Source organism: Python bivittatus, unplaced genomic scaffold (genome assembly GCF_059951505.1).
Source record: "Python bivittatus isolate LINGU-HERP-01145 unplaced genomic scaffold, Pbiv_v1 ctg000700_np1212, whole genome shotgun sequence".
Lineage (NCBI taxonomy): Eukaryota > Metazoa > Chordata > Lepidosauria > Squamata > Pythonidae > Python > Python bivittatus.
In genome coordinates this window covers 6,561,824-6,583,597 of record NW_028277098.1, presented here as the reverse complement: position 1 = coordinate 6,583,597, position 21,774 = coordinate 6,561,824, and the positions used below count along the sequence as shown (strand labels likewise).

The window sequence follows — 21,774 nt, the reverse complement described above, 5'->3', positions numbered from 1 at the left end:
GATGCAACCTCATTAAACCTTTTGAAAGATAACACCTCTAGTGACTTAGCAATTGCAGATGAATTGCTACATTATAAGGACAGGGAAGTGAACAGCTACCTGCCAGTACTATAGCCTGAGAGAGGTAAATTAAAATCTTCTTTGAGTTTAATTCAACTCCTTGGTGATTTCATGGAGATGCCTTTGCAGTTTTTCTAGGCAACAATCCTGAAATGGTTTGCCATTGCCTTTTTTCAGGATTTATTTTTCAGTTCTATCCATGTACTACTGGTCTAACTCTGCTCATCTTTTCTACATCAGCCAATGTCAGTTAGGAGCTACCATCTAGCTAGATGATGGGGTAATTGTCCAAATGAAATCGCCTTCCGCATATATGCAGGTCACATATTGGAAATGATGCAATTAACTGAGCGGTAGATTTCAGCCTATAAACGCACTGCACTGAGCCATATTTGTACCATGGGCTAAACCTGACTGTTCTCACTTCACCAATAGGTTCTTCAGTTCACCATGATGTAAGCTTAGCTTTCTCACACTTCTGCAGCGTGCAGTGATCAGATATCATTCATAACTGTCCCATTATTCTTTAGTAGGTTGTCTTTCTTTTTTAAAGCTACATGTATATTCATAACAGCCTTATTATACATGAATAAAGATCTATGATTTTTATTGAGCCATTCATAAGTATTGCTGCAATTTTTACTTTAATGGTGATTTCCAGTGCATCCTGTGGCAAATTCCACAAGATTTCCTTTAAATCATTTGGATCAAATATTTATTTATTTATTATTTCAATTTATATGGCTGCCCATCTCAAGTTCATGACTCTGGGTGACTAACAGTGTTAAAAATATAAAAAGCATGTTTAAAAAACAGAAAGCAAAGCAACAGATATAAAACAGCAGCCAGGGTAAAAACAACTAATCAATCACAATTAACACAGCTTCCGGTGAGGTCTATGGCAGGCCAGACATCTCTGAGAAAGACACAGATCTTTTTCAAGAATAGACATGATTTGAATTTTAAACAATTTGGTTACTAAGGTCTCTAAAGTAGAAGTTTTACCAAACAACTTTTCAGAGCATAATCCTGTGAGTTTAGTTTAATAAAGGAAAACTAATTATTTTAGATAGAGACTAAATGAAACAAAACATTACTACAGAAATTGGAAGAGATTAAAAAAAGAATTAAATTTCCAGAGAAGATCAGTATTTCTCAACAAATTAAGGTTCTACAGCAACAGTTATCTACGTTGTAAGTAACAAAAATAGAAATAAAAATAAATTATGTAAAGCAAAAAAATTTGAATTTGCAAATAAACCAGGGAAATGGTTGGCACATAAATTAAGAAAAGCTAAAGTAAGAAAATGATATTGAAAAGGGAGGTGGGGAGGGAGATACTGTATTAATGGACAATGTGGCTATGCAAAAAGCGTTTCATCAGTATTACTCTAATTTGTACAAAAGAACAAAATTTACAGAGGATTACAGAGGAACAAAGACAAATTATGAATGGACCTATAACAATAAGGGAAGTTTCGGGACTATAAAAAAGATTAAACCAGGAAAAATGCCTGGACCAGTTGTATAATTGAATTTTTACTATAAATGTTTTGAGGATGAACTTTTACAACCTCTACAAAATCCGATGAATTCTATTTCACAGGGAGAAAAGATGCCAGAGATATGGAAAGAGGCTAATATAGCACTAATACCTGAAGAGGGACAAGATTTGACTTTAACAAGAAACTACAGACCGATATCATTATTGAATAATGACTATAAGTTGTTCACAATGATTTTAGTGGATAGATTGAAAATAATTTTGCAAGAATTTATTCACAAGGATCAACGTGGGCTCTTATCTAAAAGACAGTTAATAGATAATATTAGAACTGTGTTGGACATTTTGGAATATTTGGAACAACATAATGAAGAACAAGCTGCATTGATTTTCTTAGATGCAGTGAAAGCCTTTGACAATTTGAACTGGACCCTCTTATTTAAAGATGTCAATTTTGGACAGAATTTTATAAAGTGGGTAACATCAATTTATACTTCACAGAATGCACAAATTATTGTTAGTGAAGATCTAACAACCACATGTGAAATATATAAAAAAAATAGCTGCCCATTGTCCCCTCTTCTGTTCATTTTGGTTCTTGAAATACTGCATAGAGACATAAGACAAGAAGAGAGGACTGTGGGAGTAAATATTAAAAAAGGGACTTACAAGTTAAGAGGTTTTGCAAATGACTTGGTGCTGATTTTGGAAGATCCTTTTAAAGGAATTGAAATATTAATGGGTAAATTAAAGAATTTGGTGCATTAGCAGGCTTTAAGATTAATAAGCAGAAGACAAAGATGCTAACAAAAATATGAAAATACAAGGTCAAACAGAATTGATAAATAAAATGGGTTTTAAGATTGAAAAGAAAGTAAAATACTTGGGCATTATGATGACAAATATGAATTGCATGTTATTTCAAAGTAGTTATGTTAAGACATGGAATGAAATTAAAAAATATATGTTAAGATGGGAGAAAATACAATTGTCATTGCTAGGGAGAATTTCTGCGATTAAGCTGAATGTCTTACCTAGAATGTTTTTTTTTTTGTTTCAGACAATACCTGTTTTGACAACTGATGCACCATTTCACCAATGGCAGAAGGATGTATCTAAATTTGTGTGGCAGGGAAAAAAAACACAAGTTAAATATAAGGTGTTACAAGATATAAAAGAAAGAAAAGGATTAGGGTTACCTGATTTGAAAGATGTTTTGCGGCTTATTGTTTAGTTTGGATGAAAGAGTGGGTGCTGCTGAGAAACAGAAGGCTTTTGGAGTTAGAAGAACATGACGTGAGATTCAGGTGGCATGGATATTTATGGTAGAATAAAGCTAAGGTTAATGTAGATTTTAAAAATAATTTTGTTAGACATGCCATATTGATAATATGAAATAGATAACAAACCCAGGTTGTGCCTGAAAACAGGTTTGTGGCTTTCAACACAAGAAGCATTTTATAGACAAGAAATAAGTAAACATAAATGGCTAATTTATCGTGAGATATTAGAATTTTGTCAAGGAGAATGAAAAATGAAATCAAGAAAAGATCTGGTGGCAGGGGATGTTTGTCAGTGGTTTTCTTATATACAATTTTTAGAAAGATTTAAAGCAGACAAAAGAATTTTTGGTTTTGAATGGTGCAAAACTGAGTTTGAAATAGAACTGTATACAAATGATGAACCTGTTACTACAAAAATGCATACGCTTTTACTGAAATTTCAAACAGAAGAACAAGTGAAAGAATGTATGATAAAGTGGGCCAATATACAAATGGAATAATGGGAGAATATATGGTTGAAAGGACTGAAATTTACATCTTATCTTAAAATGATGTATTGTTGGTATATGTCACCAGAGAAATTGTCTAGAATGTATAAAAGCACTTCAAATGTACAGTTGGAAATGTGAATAACAGGAACATTTTATCATGTTTGGTGGACATATAAAAAAGCCAGAAAATTTTGGATTCAAATACATACACTAATTTTAAAGATTAATATACAATTGAAACCAGAGGTTTTTCTTTTGGGATTGATGGACAAACAGTTGAAAAAAAGTCATGGAACTTTGTTTTTATACATGATAACTGTAGCAAGATTATTACATGCACAAAAGTGGAAAGATTCAATGCTACCATTAATGGAGGAATGGATTGCAAAGTTGAATTTGCTGAGATGGTCAAACTGACTTCTTTGATTTAAGAAAAGACATTACCTAAGTTTATTGCTGACTGGAAACCCCTTATATACTTTTTGCATGAAACAGGAGAAAAAATGAATTTATGATTTATGGTTTTGATTATTAGAAAAAATAATTATAGAAAAAAGTGAGTTACGTTATAACCATAGAGTAAGAGGTAAATTTATAATTGTCCTTATGACTGCTGTCAGGAAAATTGGAAGCTACTTCTTTATATTTCCTTTTTTCTGCACTTTTGGCTTTGTCTTTCATTTCTTTTTTCCTCTATTATCTTTATTCTATATTAGCCCTACCTTCTGACCCCCAGGCCAGGTGACAGAACCAAGTCTTTAAGGCCTTACAAAAGGCTGACAGGATCAGGGCCAATCTAATCTCCAGTCCATGTAAAGAGGATAAAACACACATAATAAATTTTCTTCTCAGTCTGAACCCTTGACAATTTGCTATTTTTTTTAAATTGACAATTTACATAGCAAAAAAACCCTAGGTAAGTAAATCTTAGACTGACATCACAAAAAAGCACACCTCCCATTGTTTATGCAAATACAGACACAGCTCCGAGATTCATGGAATATCAGTCGGCCAATATAAAGAATTAATATAACTCTACCTTAAATTCAGTTTTTAAAGCTAAATATTTTAGTATATACAGTATTCCAGAAATAATCTTAAAACAACTGCAAGGATGATGTCGGTCGGAAAATGACCTGTAATTGAGCACCACCTAGTGACCAAAAGCAGGAACGAAAGAATCAGCTTTGGGAAGTCTGCTTAGAAGCCCCTTCTAAGGATTTCTGTTTGAAACACAGGATGCAACCTTATTAAACCTTTTAAAAGGTAGCACCTTATACCGTAAGTTGGAGATGAATTGCCACACGTAAGGACAGGGGAAGCAAACAGCTACCTTTCAGTGCTGCAACCTAATAGAAGTAAAAGCTTCCTTTGGGTTCAACCTGGTGCTCTTTCCCTAAAATAACTACTGCATACCGCATACGCTTAGAAATATAGCACGATATCCAATTTTAGAGTAGGGACTACATTTTACCATTACCATTTATAGCATGATCACATACAAGGCATAAGAATCACATTGCAACTGTGGGAGTACTGTGAAACAGCACTATTGTTTCAGTTTTTTCTAAGTACCTGTCAAAAAGTACCTGTCAAAAACCATAATATGTGACTATGGGAGAAACTGTTGCAACGGTTTCACTGGATATTAGTACAATTCAAAGTGCTGGTAATGAATTATTAATTCCAGTAAATCTAGGACCAGGCTACTTGACATATTTATTTATTATACATACTGACACATCACCCAATCACAAAGACTCATGGTGGTTTACAGAGAATAAAAATAAGACACACAATGGCCATTGGAAAACCCAACCTCCCTGCAACCATTCATAAAATTGAAGCACGTAACAAAAAGACTGTGACCTGAATAAAATCAATCAAAAAACAAGTGGTTACAACAACAACTAGTTCATCCCACATAAATGGGCTTCTTTGTATGAAGCCTTCCTGAAGGTTTGTTTGCCTCCTAGGCTCTGACAATCACTCATCAAGCAAGATTAGCTCAATTTCTATTATTTCCCACAACTGTTGAGATAACAAAAAACACGGTCATTCAGTAGACTGTTGGAATGTATTACATATAATTTAAGTATGTTAATTAGGTAGATCTGTGCCTGGCTTGAAAACCACAATAAACAAAAACCAGAGAGAAAAATCAAGTGAGAAGTTACAATGGTTCACTCCTAGGCCTATTACTGTTCAATGTTTTCATTAAAGATTTGGATCAAAGGATGTAAAGAATGCTGCTTACACATGCAGATCACACAATACTGAGAGGGATAGCTAATACCTTAGATGACAGAAATAACATTTAGGTTTGTTTTAGAGGTCAGAGAAATGAGACAAAAATAACAGATGAAACTTCAAAGTTTTTTACTTAAAAAAAAAAAATCTAAGGCCCAGTTATAAGATGGGGAATACCAGGTTTGGTAAGAGTATGCGTGAATGGAAGTAGATGATGATAAGCTGAAGACGAATTAGCAGTGAGCCATGACTGTAAAGAAGGGAAGTGAAACTTCAGGCTGCATCAATAACATGGAACCCATATAGTAACGGTTCCATTGTATTTTGCGCTAGCCAAACCTCTCCTTCAGCTCTATGCACCACACCTTAAGATAGATTCAGAGAAATTGGAACAGGTAGAAAGAAAGGCAAAAAGGACGATCAGGGCCTGAACACTAAGTCTCACAAGAAGAGAATGGCCAAGGTTTTAATGCGATGGTCCCTTCCAACTTTTTGATTTTATATTTATATTTTATATTTATATATATGAAACACATGCCTGTTTCATGAGTAGTAGAGCACAGACTGATTAAATTGCTGTTAAATTAATCCCCTTTCTTTCCAATCACTCTATGGAAAACTAGTTGGCTGCCAAGCACCCTTCTTGATTGGGAGTTTGAACCACCAATATGCAGATGTGGAAAAAAACCCTATTCTCTTGATCCAATTTTTATTTTGATAAACTGTCCATGTACCAAAGGGATGCATCCAAATGAGAACCAAAGAACTTGAACAATTCCTTGGTCTGTGTCTGGAGGGAATTTAATTTGCCTTTCAGGTTTGGATTGCTGTAAGGCATGGCTCCAGATTTGGTTAAGGTTTTCTGTATTAACAGCAATTTTAGGCCTGCAGCAAATTTGGACACTGAAAAGTCTAATTATGTCATGGCTTAGTGTGTTGTGCAAACATCCATTTTTATTCAGGCAGCTTTTTGGTCTTTAAAGCTGACTTCTGCTGAAGTATTTAAATATTTAGATATGTGCATACCAAAAAATATAACTTGGTTAGTAACATCTAATATAAATAAAATATGTAAAGAGGTTTCTTTTGATATGGAGAGATGGGAGTCATTAAACCTCACCCTTTGGGGAAAGTTGAACGCTCTCAAAATGAATATTATTCCAGATTAATTTATATTCCAGATTAATTTATATTCTAAATTATATTCTAATTTATATCCTGTTCAAATAACTGGAAAATATTTTCAAAAAATTAATTCTTTGTTTAGAAAATTTCGATGGGGTTCTTCAATTCCGAGAAAGCTTTACAGAAAATGCAATAATCAATTAATGAGGGAGGATTCAGTCTTCTGAATCTGGAGCTATATCATCATGCTTACCTGTTGTCAAATATTAAATAATGGAAGCCAACAAGTAGTGTTAATTTTCTGATTTGGGTAACTTTGAAATATACATATATAACACCTTTTGTCAGATGGACAGTATTAGGATCTAAATATACAAAAACTAATATCTCTGGAAACAATTTTATCAATTAGAAAGCTATGGAATGTCTAATGAAAAAAGATTTGACCTTTTTTCCCATGTCAAATTGACTTTATGGGGAAACCCAACTTTAAAAATTGGGGAAAAGATGGTGATATGGAAAAATTGGATGAAAGCAGGGATATTGACTTTGGACTAACTGCTAGATGATGAAGATGAATTTTTAATGTACTCTGTCTTAAGAGATAAATATCATCTATTAGATGTAACCTAATGGCAGTATTTACAGCTACAACATTTGTTAACAACATTGTTTGGACAAGCAGCACTTTCAGCTTCTGAGACACCTGAGACATTAGAACAACTTGTTAAATCCTTTAAAATTAAAAAACCGATTAGTTTTTATAGATATTTGTTATCAATAAATTAATTTGATATGCAGATGTTAAGGGATGAGTGGAATAAAGAATTAAAGGTTTCTATATTGCCTAGACAATGGAAGAGTATCTTAACTTCTATAGCAAGAGTGGCAATGGATCTTAAATGACTTATACAACAAACAATATTTTTTGTAATCAAAAATTTAAAAAATAAATTTAAAAAATGTTTGGTAAAAAAGCTAAAAAAATTTGGATTCAAATTCATACATTAATTCAGAAAATCTTAAAGACTAATATACAATTGAAACCAGAGACATTTCTTTTGGGACTGATAAATAATTGGAAAAAAACCATGGAACTTTGTTATTGTAAAAGATAACAGCAGCGAGACTTTTATATGCACAATAGTGGAAAGTGTTGCTATTACCTATAGTGGAAGAATGGATGGTGAAGTTGATGGAACTGGCTGAGATGGCAAAATTGACAGCTTTGATTAGAGAAAAGACATTAACTTTAATGCTGACTGGAAACCTCTCTTGGACCTTTAGCGTGAAACAGAAAAAAAATGAAATCACGATATACGGATTTGATGATTAGAAATAATAGTAGACAACAGAAAAAATGAGTTATGTTGTAAACTTAGTGTAAGAGCTTAAAGCCAATTTATACTTATATCTGTTGTAAAAGAAAGTCTGAAGTTATTTTTCTTTTGTACTTTTCTTTCTTTTTCCTTCTGCACTTTTGACCTTGTTTTCAATTCTTTACGTTTTTCTCTTCTCTACTTTCTATCTTAATATTAGTTCTTGTTAGTTTTTAATCTCTTTATCTTAAAAATCTAATAAAGTTATTTGGAAAAAAAAGAAAGCTGCTGATGCAACATGTCTGCAGTTTCATTAGAAACAGTCAGCAGTTAATGCTACATAAACAACTCACTCCCACCCACATTGCACATGTGCAGGAAAATACTGAGACAGAATATTTCATTTTAACGCAAGCTGTTGGAATTGCTGAGAAGACCAAATACAGCATTGGTATTAATTCAAGCTCTTTTCCAGAAAACTGTGTATACATTTTAAAGAAACAGAATAACATTGCCTGGTTATTACTAAGGCTGGTCCAACCATTAAGCAGAATCTAGTAAATTGTCTCACATGAACCACTTCATGGCAGCAAGGTGAGAGTTCCTAATTAGTATATTTTTATCACCATGGGGAAACTATACAGCTCTTCTGCCTTGACTATAAAACTATCTTTATCTTTATTCTTGTTCTATTGCACCCCAGCTCCATAAACGTCAGGGTGACATGCACAACATCATTCCACTGTGCATTAGTGACTATGAAACCTTTTAGACTGAGGCCATTTTCCTGAATCTACCTGCAAAGTTTGACGTAACAGAACAGACTCTGATCAGATGTTCTATCAAGTCTGGTTGTACTTTAAATAGATTCAGAACCATTCTATGCTGTATGACATGATATACCTTTGTGTACTTTATGGGTAGCATGGATGTTCCCAATGTGTACAGTAAGATATCAGCGTGTTCTTCACTCCAGGAAAATCACAATAGTCTTGGCAGCTTAATATAACAACACAACAACAACATATTAAACTTGTATGCTGCTCCCAACTCTCAACAATTCTGGGCAGCCCACAAAAATATGCACACAACTTTAAATAAGACAGTTCACTGATTATTTGTAAAACCATTATATTAAGAGTAGCAAAGTTAACAGAAATATACAACAGGAAAAGAAATACATGGGGGGAAAAAAGGAACTCTCATCACATCATTTGCCCAAATTTCAGCTGGGCTCTAAATTATAATTTTCCATAGGCTCAAATTACAAGATTTTTTTTTTAACCACTGTCTAGTGAACTAGATGAACATTGAAGTATTTTGAAAATCATACATCTACATACTGACTTTTCTCATATTTTCCCCTTCCTCAGGTTAAGGGAGAAATATCCACCAGAGGCAGCTAATTGTGCAGATGCTCCCAAGGCAACAACTGGACTGCAAGGAAAACAGAATTTTGGAGACCCCTGAAGCTCAGCAGTGAAGACCAAGGCATTATGATCAATGGTACTAGGTTCAGTGTAATTATTAGCATTATATATGGAAACCGTTCCAGGAGCATCATTGACCTTGTTCTCTGAAGAAGCTCTTCCTGCATAGTAAAGAGAAGAAAAAATGGGCAGAAGTTATTTGTTATAGGGCTTGGATCCAGCTGTTTGCCCTGACAAATCTCACTTTGGCTAGTTCACGTTTCTACAATGTAAGCATAGGTTCTACTTTCCCATGTCTTCTCCTTAAATAATGCTGATGGTATCTTTGATTAAACAAACATGAAGACAGGTCATATTAAGTTACTCAACAAAACACAACTCTCATCATGAACAGGAAGTGCTAACAGAGTAAAGGAAGTTGTTCTCATGTCCCTAAAGGAAACCTCTGTCTAGACTGGATGATAATTCCATACGTGAAACAATGCTTATAGAATCTGCTGTGCACAAACTAGTACCCAAGGCATTCAGATCAATAAGATTTCCCTATTTTCCACCCAAAGCTCCCCCACATTTTTACTTTAAATGTTAACCCTTTCAGAATCAGTATGTTTCATACTATTCTGGTTGGCCATCACTCCCGCCATCTCAGAATTTAGTTCTAGGATTTAACAGACACCTTATATGGTTCAAAAGTTGATGTTTTTGTCATCTCTACTAAATCTTATTTTGTAGTATCCTCAGCTACAAATTCATTTTAATAGGGCATGACATTTTGGCAACTAGTTTAATAATACTGTAGCAAGAGCAAGGTTAATATCATTAGATCAATGCATATGTAAAAACTGTTTTAAGCTCACACATACCATGCCACACAGATGTTGATGGAAGAGATTGGGAAAGGCAAGCAGATGATTTGTTTACATCCAACTCATCCTGGCTCAGCTTTCCTGTCTCCTTGGAATGAGTAATGGAGACATAAAACTCTTCTAATGCTTGTGGCAAAGAATCAGGTGTATCTCCAACAGAGGATTTTGTCTGTAGTTAAATGAAAAAAAAGGAACCTGCTTTAAAACACAAGGATATCCATTTGGCTGGCATTGTTACAATTAAATGAAAGCATCTGAAGCAAAGGCTTCATACGACATAGGTGACTGTCACATAAATTTGGAATGGCAAATGAAGTGAAGATCTGAAGAGTCTAATAATATTATGCATACCTTATAATACTTGCTATAGACTGTGGAGTTCTTGGTACTGTCTGAGCTTGATTGTTTGCTTGCCTATGTCATCACTGATGATATTACCCAGATGGATAATGAAACATCTGCAAGCAAACAACCAAGCTCAGAGAGCACCAAGGACTCCACAGTTCAACCCTGAGCTACATATATTCTCTCCTATTGGAATTGCTATAGAATATACAACTGTCTATTATAATCAAAACTCTCCTCCTAAATAGAGACAATACAAATGAGGTTACCTTCATTTCTGCAGATGAGCTCAGAATTTCATTTGGAGGTTCCAGACTAGGATCATCTGTTGTCTCAATGGCACTGGAAACCTCCCCGGTCTGCCAAAAAGGAAGCATGTTTATTCCAAGCAAAACAATGCCTCCCTTCCACCCCTTGAGTCTTGCAGGGAGATCAAACCTTAAAAGGGATGATCAAGGTCTTGGGACAGGAGTGGTGGGGACAGAACAAAGGAAACAAATCCTACATACAGAATTGCCTAGGTCTCAAAGTACTATGATAGCAGCAGTGTGGGCAGCAATCCTTTTAGTCAAGTAGATTTAGATAGAAGCCGAACAGTTATTTGCATTCTTTACTCAGAAGAAGAGAAATTGAAATGTTTTAGAATTGAGAGAATCATCTGGAATCTGTGAAATTTACAACAGAACAGAGCAGTGTAAAAGGGATAAAGCTTTGTATTCTTTATTGAAGGTAAGAGTTCTGAATTAACTAATTAAAACCTTATTTTAACTACATGAATGCTTACCAGTCTGCTTTTGTGACAAGTCATCCATCAAACACACTTTTAAATCTATTAATACACCAAATATGACGCTCTTATGAGGAAAGCAAGTTATATATCATGCATTTTAGGTTCCCCAACTGGCAAAGTGAATTTGGTAAAGGTGCTTTAAAAAAGGGATTTATTTTTAAATTTCATTTTTTTTCCAAATAGGAAAAAGATATTGGAGAAGGGTTATGTTTCTGGAAATTTTACATTTATCCCAATTTGGAGATGGGGTGGAGATGATCTGGGATTGAGATGCCACTTGTTTTGAATGTGATTTCATTCCACTGGAAGAATTAGGCTGGCAGGCTACAATACTCCTTGGATCACAGCTGCTGTTTGGATCAGAGGGCACCAATGATTAAGATTCCTTTTTACTACATTCAGCTATGGTCTCAGCAGTACCCCTGCCTGGAGAAGTCAGATCAATTTCCCCACAGCCTCCAAATCTTGATTATTTCAAGGGATTCAACATAGGGCTGCCTTTGAAAGTAAGCAATGTCTCCCTCGAGTCCAGATCAACTTCTGGGGACTTCATGAATACATCCATGCAGTCTTCTTGACAACAATACAGAAATAGTTTGCCTTTGCCTTCTTCTCAGGTGATTCTGACATCCCAGTCTAGCCTAACTTAAGCCCAGTCTAAGTACTAACCAGGCCTGACCCTGCCTATCTTCTGAGCCCAGACAAAATCAGCTAGGCACTAACTGCTGAGGGGTCTTTAAAAAAAGAGGGGCTTGATATTTTGAACGAAGCAAAAGCCCACTGCCAGATCAGCTGGATCACAGCAGCATTATAGTTCTGATATTATGTGAAGAACATTGATTTCTGTGTTCTATTCAATCTGGAGGACCAGGTTTGGAAAATGTAGCTGAATATCTGTTTCCTACTGAGCTTAGACACTGCTCTGGAAGCCCTAGGCATCTAAACTTTGAGCAAAGCTTTTAAGACATTAGGGTTTTTTTAGTAGTGGCATTTGTTTTATGAAATACTGTCCCTGGGTACTAATTGAAAGCATTCTTAAGCAGGCATTTTTCATTGCCTTAAGTTTCCCAAAATATTTTTGGTGTTCTACTCTGTGTGATATGTTTGCTGGCCTGTATGATTTTCCAGTTTGTTTTTGCTGCCATGCTGTTTCCTTTGTTTTAATATTTTTGTATTTGATTTTTTTTTAGTTTCAATTTGTATTTTAGCCAATTTAAAGTTTATACTACATATAGACAGATTATGATATTCTTTTTTTTTTTAAACTACAAACTATAAACTCTGAATCTTTGGGCTAGAGAGCACAGCATCTCATTTGAGCCTAACACTGAAAAACAGTAACAAAATCTACCTTTTGAATCAAGTCTTGGTTGTGCTGGGCTTCATTTTTGCTTCCTTCATCACTTGGAGTCTGATAGGAAACTACTGTAATATCAGTACATAAATGATCAGAAGTATCACCATTTTTCTTTTCTTCATAATATGTGGAAGGCATCCAATTCTCATCCCAAATTTCTTTGCATAAATACACTGGCTCCAGGTACGGTACTTCAGGATCTGAGCAATGGCTTGCTGTATGCTAAAAAATGTTTGCATTTTAATTATACATTTAATTTCAAATGCAATATTTTAGAGAATTTGTTCACTGGAAAATCTTCTACAAAATTCCATTTATTAAAAGTAATCCACTCACTTTTAGCCATTTTGTTAAACTCCTACACTGTACAGGTAGTCCTCGCTTACCAACTGCTTGTTCAGTGACCATTCAAAGTTATGAAGGTGCTGAAAAAGGAGATTTATGACTGGTCCTCAAAGTTGCGGTCATTGCAGCATTCCCACAATCACATGATCGTGATTCAAGCACTTGGCAACCAGCGCCTATTTACAACGGTCGCAGCATCCCATGGTCACATGATCACCATTTGCAACCTTCACAGCTGGCTTCCAACAAGCAAATGAGGAAGCCAGCAGGAAGTTGAAAGTCACAGTCACGTGACATCATGCTTAACAACCACAAATGATTTGCTTAAGGGCCGCAGCCAGAACTGACTTAGTAAGTTGGTGCAGTCACACGACGGAGTTGCTGATCCCAACTGTGGTTGGTAGATGAGGACTACCTGTATCAACTTTATAACATAGTTTAGTAAGTTGCCAATAACTTAAGACACTAAAATATTTTTAGTGTTTTAGAGTTTCAAAATAAATACGAGATTTGCTGAATAAATACTCCCATATATTCATGTTTAACTTTTATCAGACACTTTGCAATATTTTATTCATGTCCTTTTCTATTTACCACCTTTTCAGCGGGAACCATCTTATTTTAAACTCTTCTTGTGTATGCTTCATTTCCTAATCCCACTGACATATCTTGATTATGTAATTTCACTCTCATTGCTTGAAAAGGCAAAATACTGAAAAATGTATCTGTAGAGGCATTAACATGTGATTGTCAAAGTATTTTAAACAGTATGAGAAAATATTTATGAAAGATTATGTAAGATTATCTCATCCCCTGAATAACAACAAAACAACAACAATAATGTATTAAATTTATATGCTGCCTGACTGCCAGCAACTCTGGGCAGTTATAATAATGGTAACTTAAAAAAAAGAGTGTCTGAATTTCATTTATTCATTCAAAGCACTTATTTGGAAGAATTACAGAGTCAAATGAGTATGGCATATTGAAGGAGTGAGTAATGTATGTGGGAAAAAAAGGGGCCAGAAGTGAAAAACATAAAAGCACAGGAAGCCATAGCAAACATATCTCCCTCTGTGTACTGTCAAAGGCTTTCACGGCCAGAATACAATGGCTGGTGTGGGTCTTCCGGGCTGTGTGGCCGTGTTCTGGAAGTTTTGTTTCCTAATGTTTCGCCAGCATCTGTGACCGGCATCTTCAGAGAGCAGGAGCACAGACAGGAGCAGACTGGGCACAGAGAGAACTGCTCCTGTCTGTGCTCCTGCTCTCTGAAGATGCCGGTCACAGATGCTGGTGAAACGTTAGGAAACAAAACTTCCAGAACACGGCCACACAGCCCGGAAGACCCACACCAGCCATATCTCCCTCTACTTGCTGCTAAGATGCTTCTCCCCTTTCTCAGCCATCAGAACCAACTACAATGGTTTCTCCAAGAGGAGAGGAATAACAAGATTATATGTTAGTCACAGAGGTAGGAGTGACAAAAAGGCACCTAGTAGTAGTACATAAAGAGAACAAATGAATAAACACATTATTTAGAGTAAGGATGTGAGCAACTTTAGTCCAGTTGAAGGGCTTTGAGCAAAGTCCCCAAAGCACTGTCCCTTCTCTGGCTGCAGATAGAAAGTCTGCTGCTAGAGAAGGGACAGTGCTTTGGGGACTTTGCTCAAAGCCCTTCAACTGGACTAAAGTTGCCCACATCCTTACTCTAAATAATGTGTTTATTCATTTTGTTCTCTCTGGCAGCAGACTTTCTATCTGCAGCACCTGCAAGGAGAGCTTGGTTGTAGCTACCTCGTGCTGGCGGAGGTGGAAACAAAGACTTAGCCTGCATAGAAAGCCTTACAAAGGGATTGTGTCTCCCACATTATGGAAAAGAAGAGGCAGGACATCTGCTTCCTAAAACCCCTGACATTATCCAGCTCAGGGGCAGGTATGGAACTGACTTGTTCCTTATCTTTTTCTTAGAAGTAGGAAGAGACATGTTGCATATGCTTGCTTAGAATGAGCATGCTTAGGTGACAAAGCCATGCAGTGCATAACTTTTATGGATACCATGCCTGCAGATATAATGAGCAAACTACTACAATGAAATATATATCCTAAGTCAGATTTTCCCTTTCAAGGGACATTCTCTAAGGATTTACTTCATAAAGGAAACCTGAATTTTGTGCATTTCATTATATCAGTCATAGGCAAACTTTGGGGACTGGTAGGCATCTTTTCATTCTGAATGGGGGGGGGGGAGTTACTGTATTGGCTGCTGCGGGGAGGGCTTTCCCATCTGCAAATGAGTGCTGTAGTAGGTCTGGCCAGCCACAAAATACCCATCTACTAGAAGGTAAACTGGGGAGGACGCTCCTTGCCATCTTCACTACCTCCCTAGGATGTTCTTTAGCATACTAGCCTATCTGTGCCTTTTTCTAGGCAGGTGAACATACATCTAAACAAAACACTGGACTGCAGCTACCCATTACTTTCATTTTCTAATGCCTGTTGGGCCAATGTTGGGCCCAGAATAACTACTGAGAACAGAGGTAATGTTGGAGGCTGGTGCTATGCTTTGTATCATGCAAGCACTCCTTTTAATTTAAAAATATGAAGACAGATGGTGAAGGAAATCAGATAAATGCTAAGAGATTGTCACGCCCTGCAGTATACAATGCAGAGCACCCAGAAAAGTTTGCTGCTTCTGACTTTAGAGTATCCATCAGCCTCAAGATTGTCTTTTTGGGATTCACCCTTCAATTGTTTAACCCATCCATACAACCATAGTTACTAGATGCTAGTTCAGAAGAGAAACTAATCCTTCCCCAGTTTTCTGGAGAAAGAAATAAAGAGGCGAGTATCTTCATTCCTGGACAATTTCATTCAGCAACTTCATTTCAAAGTAAAATAACAAATTACAATATTTAACCCTGTGTAAAAGAAAACTTCTAGGGCTTAAGCAAGCGTCACCAATTATTACTTTAACAATAGATCAGACAAGAGAATGGAACTAAAAGACACAGATATTTTGTTTGTTATTCAAGTCAATACGAATTGTAAAATCCTGGAAGCTGTCAAAAGCCCAATGGGACCAGTAGGAAAGTATCCTCACACCCACAGCTGGCCTTCACATAACACAGATGGGTCCTTAATTAGCCAATACTTACAAATGTTTTTAATTACAGTTTCAAATTACAGCATTAACTCAGTTTGGATTCTGTGGCATGGAAGAGTTTTACAGGGTTAAGGAACAGAGAAAAACACATGGGGAGCAATAATCAAACGCTCAGATTTTCCCACCTGTGAAACTACTTCATTGTTGCAAGTCTCTGGATTTGTTTTGGGGAAGTCTGTAAGAAATTCCTGTTGAAACAATGAAGTGTCTGCCTCTGTGAAAACAGCCTGCGGGTTTGAGCTTGGTTTCATATATAGTATAAAAGGATTTAACTCTTTGAAGCCCTGTTAAAGTAAAAATAAAGAAATATTTTATGGCTTCCAGTCTGATCTTAGAAATTAGTTGCAACACAGGATGAAACATTATTTTCATTTGCTATTATCTTACAGCTCAATTTCATAACTTCAGACCTAGTTATATGATGTTACCTGTACCTGAAGGCAGAGTTATGACCAGAACACTAATCTGTTAATTAGGTATAATGCCACCCCATAGGTAGGCTTGCTTACCTATCACTGATTTTTGATTTGTAGTTTATTAGAAAATTGGTCTGTTTTAAAACATAATTTTATGGAACTTGTTTCTTTATACCCAGGTTACATTTTAAACTACATTTTTTAAAATAGATAACTGATACATGTTGTTGTTGTTATTATTATTATTATTATTTGTACGAACCTCTTTTTATTTTGCCATTTTGTAAGAAAAAAACTTGCATTTCCAATGTGGATTTCTTTGAAACAATGTCAGATCCCCTTATGTTCTTCCTGTTTCAATTTCTTTTTCTTTCAGCCCAGCACAAGCCAGTCCAAGAATCCCCTGCTGTAATTCAGCATTGTAGCCCTACCCCACCCTCACAGCTTGTCTTCCTTTTACCTTGGAAGGAATGTTCTCTCTGCAAATGAGTGCGTGACCTTCTAACCTCAAAACATTGTGCAAGTAGATGTCATCATCAGAAGTGGTATCACAGAGGAAGAGGTGAAGGATGTCATTTATATATTCATCTACCACTCCCACAAGCAATTTCAGCTCACACAGTCTTTGGAATTCATGTATGGCACTGACAGACCAATCACCCTTTATGCAGGGGGGAAAAAAGAGGACAAAACAGAAAGCTAAATAAATGCAAAGGTTAGATTCAGAATCAGGAAAGCACAAGTTCAAGTCTTCTCAGTCATGGAAGGCTTTGGAATACTTTCTGTTTTTCAGACCACTGTTATTTTGGGAAAACCTGGAAGAAAGTATTATGTGTTATGTATGTTACCCTCAGCCCCTGGAGGAAAGGAAAAGGATATAAATTTAATAAATAAACATATTTGCTTTCATTGTTTTTCTTGATTTCTTACCAGTCTTTTTAAAAAATATTGCAGCTTCAAATTTAACTTCTTGACTAGTTAATAAAACACCTTTAACTTTTCTTCTCTTTTAGGTGCTTTTAAATTTTGACTGACCCCATTCATTCCCTGAGTTATTCAACCATTCCAATGTTTAAATTCTGATGCTAGCATTGCTCTGAAAGTATGGCAAACCTCTTCTTTCCTAATGTTGCAGCTGTTCTGTAAAGTATTTAAATCTAAAAAAATCCAGATACTAAAATACAAAATAAGTAAAATACTGAAATCAATATACAAACTACATGAAACTACATCAAAATCATCCTCAGTATTTCCCTGTTCTGTTTGTCTTTCCTTGACTCTTCCCTTCATTTAATATCAACCCAATTCCTCCCCTTTCTCAATGCAGCTAACCCAACTCCATCCAGTTTTAGTCATCTACTTCTATTTTTGTGCTGGAAGGGGGCAGAGGGAGAAAAGATGTGTGTGTGAGACAGAATAGCTGATCTAGGCAGATGGAATCAATTGTTTTTTTTTTCATTTACTTAAATGTTTTATCCTGGCCTTGCCCATTTTGGAATGTGGCTTCTGATATATATACACACATATAGAGGTACAGTGGTACCTCGGGATACAAACACCTCTGCTTACGAATTTTTCGAGATACGACCAGCTCTGGCCCCAAACATTTACCTCAGGTTGCGAACTCCGCCTTGAGTTACGAACCGGATCCGCGGCCATTTTCCCTGCTGCCACGCAGTCGCGGCTTCCTGTGGGCGAGATCGCGGTAGCAAGGAGACGTTCGCTGAGGCTTGTGGTGTGTTTTGTGGCGTTTGGAAGGTTTTTGGTGTGCTTGTCACCATGGCTCCAAAGAAAATGCAGAGCAGGCTTGGCAAGAATAAGGCTTTGAAGAAAAAAGTGACGATCTTAAGAAGGACATTATAGAAAAGCACGATTGTGATATTCGTGTGACTGATCTGGCCTCGGAGTACAAGATGGTGAAGTCGACCATCTCGACTATTTTGAAGAATAAAGATGCCATCAGAGGAGCTGATGTGGCAAAAGGAGTGACAATCTTAACGAGGAAGAGGACACAAGTGCTGGAAGAGGTGGAAAAGCTGTTGTTAGTGTGGCTGAATGAGAAACAGCTGGCAGGTGATAGCGTGAGTGAAGCTATCATCTGTGAAAAAGCCAGGAAACTGCACAGTGATTTACTGTGGACAAACCCCTCTACCAGCGTAGAAAGTGAGGAATTTAAAGCCAGCAGAGGCTGGTTTGAGAAATTCCGCAAGAGAAGTGGCATCCACAGTGTGGCAAGACATGATGAGGCTTCCAGTTCTGACAAGGCTGCTGCAGAAGCCTACAAGGAAGAATTTGAGGACTTCATGAAGGCGGAAGGATACGTCACTCAGCAAGTGTTTAGCTGCGACGAGACAGGGCTGTTCTGGAAGAAGATGCCAAACAGAACCTACATCACGCGGGAGGAAAAGGCACTGCCAGGGCACAAGCCCATGAAGGACAGATTGACCCTTTTGCTGTGTGCGAACGCAAACAGCGACCTGAAGATTAAGCCGCTGCTGGTGTACCATTCCCAGACCCCTCGTGCATTCAGGGAACACAATGTGAACAAGGCCAGACTGCCTGTTATGTGGAGGGCCAATGTGAGAGCGTGGGTCACAAGGCAGTTGTTCATGGAATGGCTGCACGAGGTGTTCGCACCCAGAGTTAAAAAATACCTGTCTGACAACCAGCTGCCTGAAAGGTGCCTTCTTCTGATGGACAATGCCCCGGCACACCCTCCAGCCTTGGTGGATGATATGGACGCCAAATACGACTTCATAAAGGTCAAGTTCCTCCCCCCCAACACGACACCTCTTCTGCAGCCCATGGACCAGCAAGTGATCTGCAACTTTAAGAAGCTCTACACAAAGGCGCTCTTCACCAGCTGTTTCAATGTCACTGAGGAAACATCCTTGATTCTGAAAGAGTTTTGGAAGAAACATTTCAATGTCCTCCACTGCATCAGTCTCATTGACAAAGCCTGGGAAGATGTCACCTGCCGGACCTTAAACTTAGCCTGGAGGAAACTGTGGCCAGAATGTGTCGCTGAACGTGACTTTGAAGGGTCTGATGCAGAGGTAGTGGAGGAGATTGTGTCCATGTGCAGGAGCATGGGTCTGGTTGTCAATGATGCAGACATAGAGGAGCTTGTTGAGGACCATAAGGAGGAGCTGACCACAGAAGAACTTGCTGAGCTCCAGAGTGAGCAATAGAAAGCGCTTGGTGAGGAGCATTCCACTGAGGAAGAGGAGGACGGGGAGGAGGTGAGCAGTGATGTGCTAAAATCCATCATAGAGAAATGGAATGAGTGCCAGGATTTTTTGAGAAGCACCACCCCAACAGAACTGTGACAAACTGAGTGTTGAACATGATGAATGACAACGTGGTCTCTCATTTCCGGAGGGTTATGCAGCGCAGGAAAAAACAACTGACTTTAGACAGGTTTTTCCCCAGAACTGAGCCTGCAGCTAAGAAGCAAAGAAGAGAGGAAACCCCTGAAGGAGATCTCCCCGATGTCCCTTTGGAGGGGGACTCTCCCTCCAAACAATAACTGCCTCCCCACCCCATTCTCCCTCTTCATACTGTGCTGTACTGTACTTTTTTTCATGTTTTTGAGGTTTAAAAATAAAATGCATATGTTTCAGAACTGTTTAGCCGTATTTACATTGAACCTTATGGGGAAATTTACCTCAGGGTGCGACCAAATTTGGAGGGCGGAACAGATTAACCGTATTTACATTGAACCTCATGGGAAACTTTACCTCGACTTGTGACCAAATCGAGTTGCGACCAGAGTCACGGAACGGATTAAATTCGTAACCTGAGGTACCACTGTTTGTCACTTATTGAAGCAACAAGGTATAAATCTTCCAGGTTAGCTTAGCTGGAATTGGCAAGTTTAAGTTGATACAGTGGGCAAAGTAGGCCACTGTACAGGTCTTTTTATCTCTATGTATTATTTTCTTTCTTTCTTTCTGTTTTTCCTGAGAGGGATTCTTAAGTTCAGAGTCATTGTCCTTTTGGCTAAATATGGCACACAAACCTGGATTCAAGGGTGGCCTTTTCAGGAATAGATGAACATGCTTCAAGAAAAAGAGCACCACTCCATTGTGTGAAGACGTATTTGTCACTGCCTGAATCCCCTTAAACAATTGAAATAGATCCCCTACAAAAAGATACGATGGTGTCTTGTATCTCTTGGTATATAGCGTATTCCAAGAGGCATTCAAACTATGTGAAGGAGACAGGTTTATTCCCAATATGCCATACAAGTTTGTCACAGCAAATTTCAAGGGCTACAACATAGGATTCCTTACGACAGATGATAATAAACTCCAAATCATCAGGACAATCTGTGCTGGATATAATGGAGAAAACAACATAAATCTCACTGCTTTGACAGTCATGTGCTCTAACATATGGTGTGGCTAACCTCACCATCAGTCTTATATCGCTTGTGCTTTGGCCATTTCCTGAACTGACTCATTCAGAAGCTTCTTCATTTAGAGCTTCTCAGAAAATTGTGTTTATCTCTTCAGTTATCATCTCCAACCAATTCTCAGAATGAAAAACCAAACAAATAGGAAATTACATACCTTTGCTGGTTTCACCCAGGCTAAAGAGCAAGGGATAACTTGAGCAGGAAGCTTTGCATAGCAGTGTCTGTAGGAAGAATGACATAATAGGCTAATTCAGACTTATCAACAAAATATGATTTGACGCTACAGCAAGATCCTTACATCTGTTGTTCTCCAATCCTTTCATAAGCTTTTGATTCGTATATCACATTAAGCAATAAACCATAGTTCACAAACCATTATGGTTTCATGCACACAATGTGCTAAGCCAAAACCAAACAAATTTTGCCATAGCTTAGTTCAGTGTGTGACCCTGCCACTGACTACATATGTACATCACATTACAGCATACTTTGTTGAAAGATTCAGAGCACAGTTTAACAGGTTGGCAAAGTAATCAAAATTTGTGAAATCAATTTCTGTTTTGTTTTCTTCCTTTTTTAAATGTTTATATTGTCTTGCACCTCTGTGACA

General features: G+C 37.2%; 1 protein-coding gene across 1 annotated transcript in view; it reads right to left on the bottom strand.

Annotated features, from left to right (window-relative positions):
• Nucleotides 1-9,201: 9,201 nt before the first annotated feature.
• TDRD5 (tudor domain containing 5) overlaps nucleotides 9,202-21,774 on the bottom strand; it is a 30,202-nt gene continuing 17,629 nt past the window's right edge. Inside the window, exons 10-16 of the mRNA XM_007432483.2 lie at nucleotides 21,319-21,385; nucleotides 17,205-17,405; nucleotides 16,454-16,612; nucleotides 12,815-13,042; nucleotides 10,943-11,032; nucleotides 10,326-10,497; nucleotides 9,202-9,623 (exon numbers count right to left, since the gene is read on the bottom strand). Of these exons, the coding sequence (XP_007432545.1) occupies nucleotides 9,385-9,623; nucleotides 10,326-10,497; nucleotides 10,943-11,032; nucleotides 12,815-13,042; nucleotides 16,454-16,612; nucleotides 17,205-17,405; nucleotides 21,319-21,385 (1,156 nt within the window). The 3' untranslated portion in view covers nucleotides 9,202-9,384. The remainder of the gene's footprint in view (nucleotides 9,624-10,325; nucleotides 10,498-10,942; nucleotides 11,033-12,814; nucleotides 13,043-16,453; nucleotides 16,613-17,204; nucleotides 17,406-21,318; nucleotides 21,386-21,774) is intronic.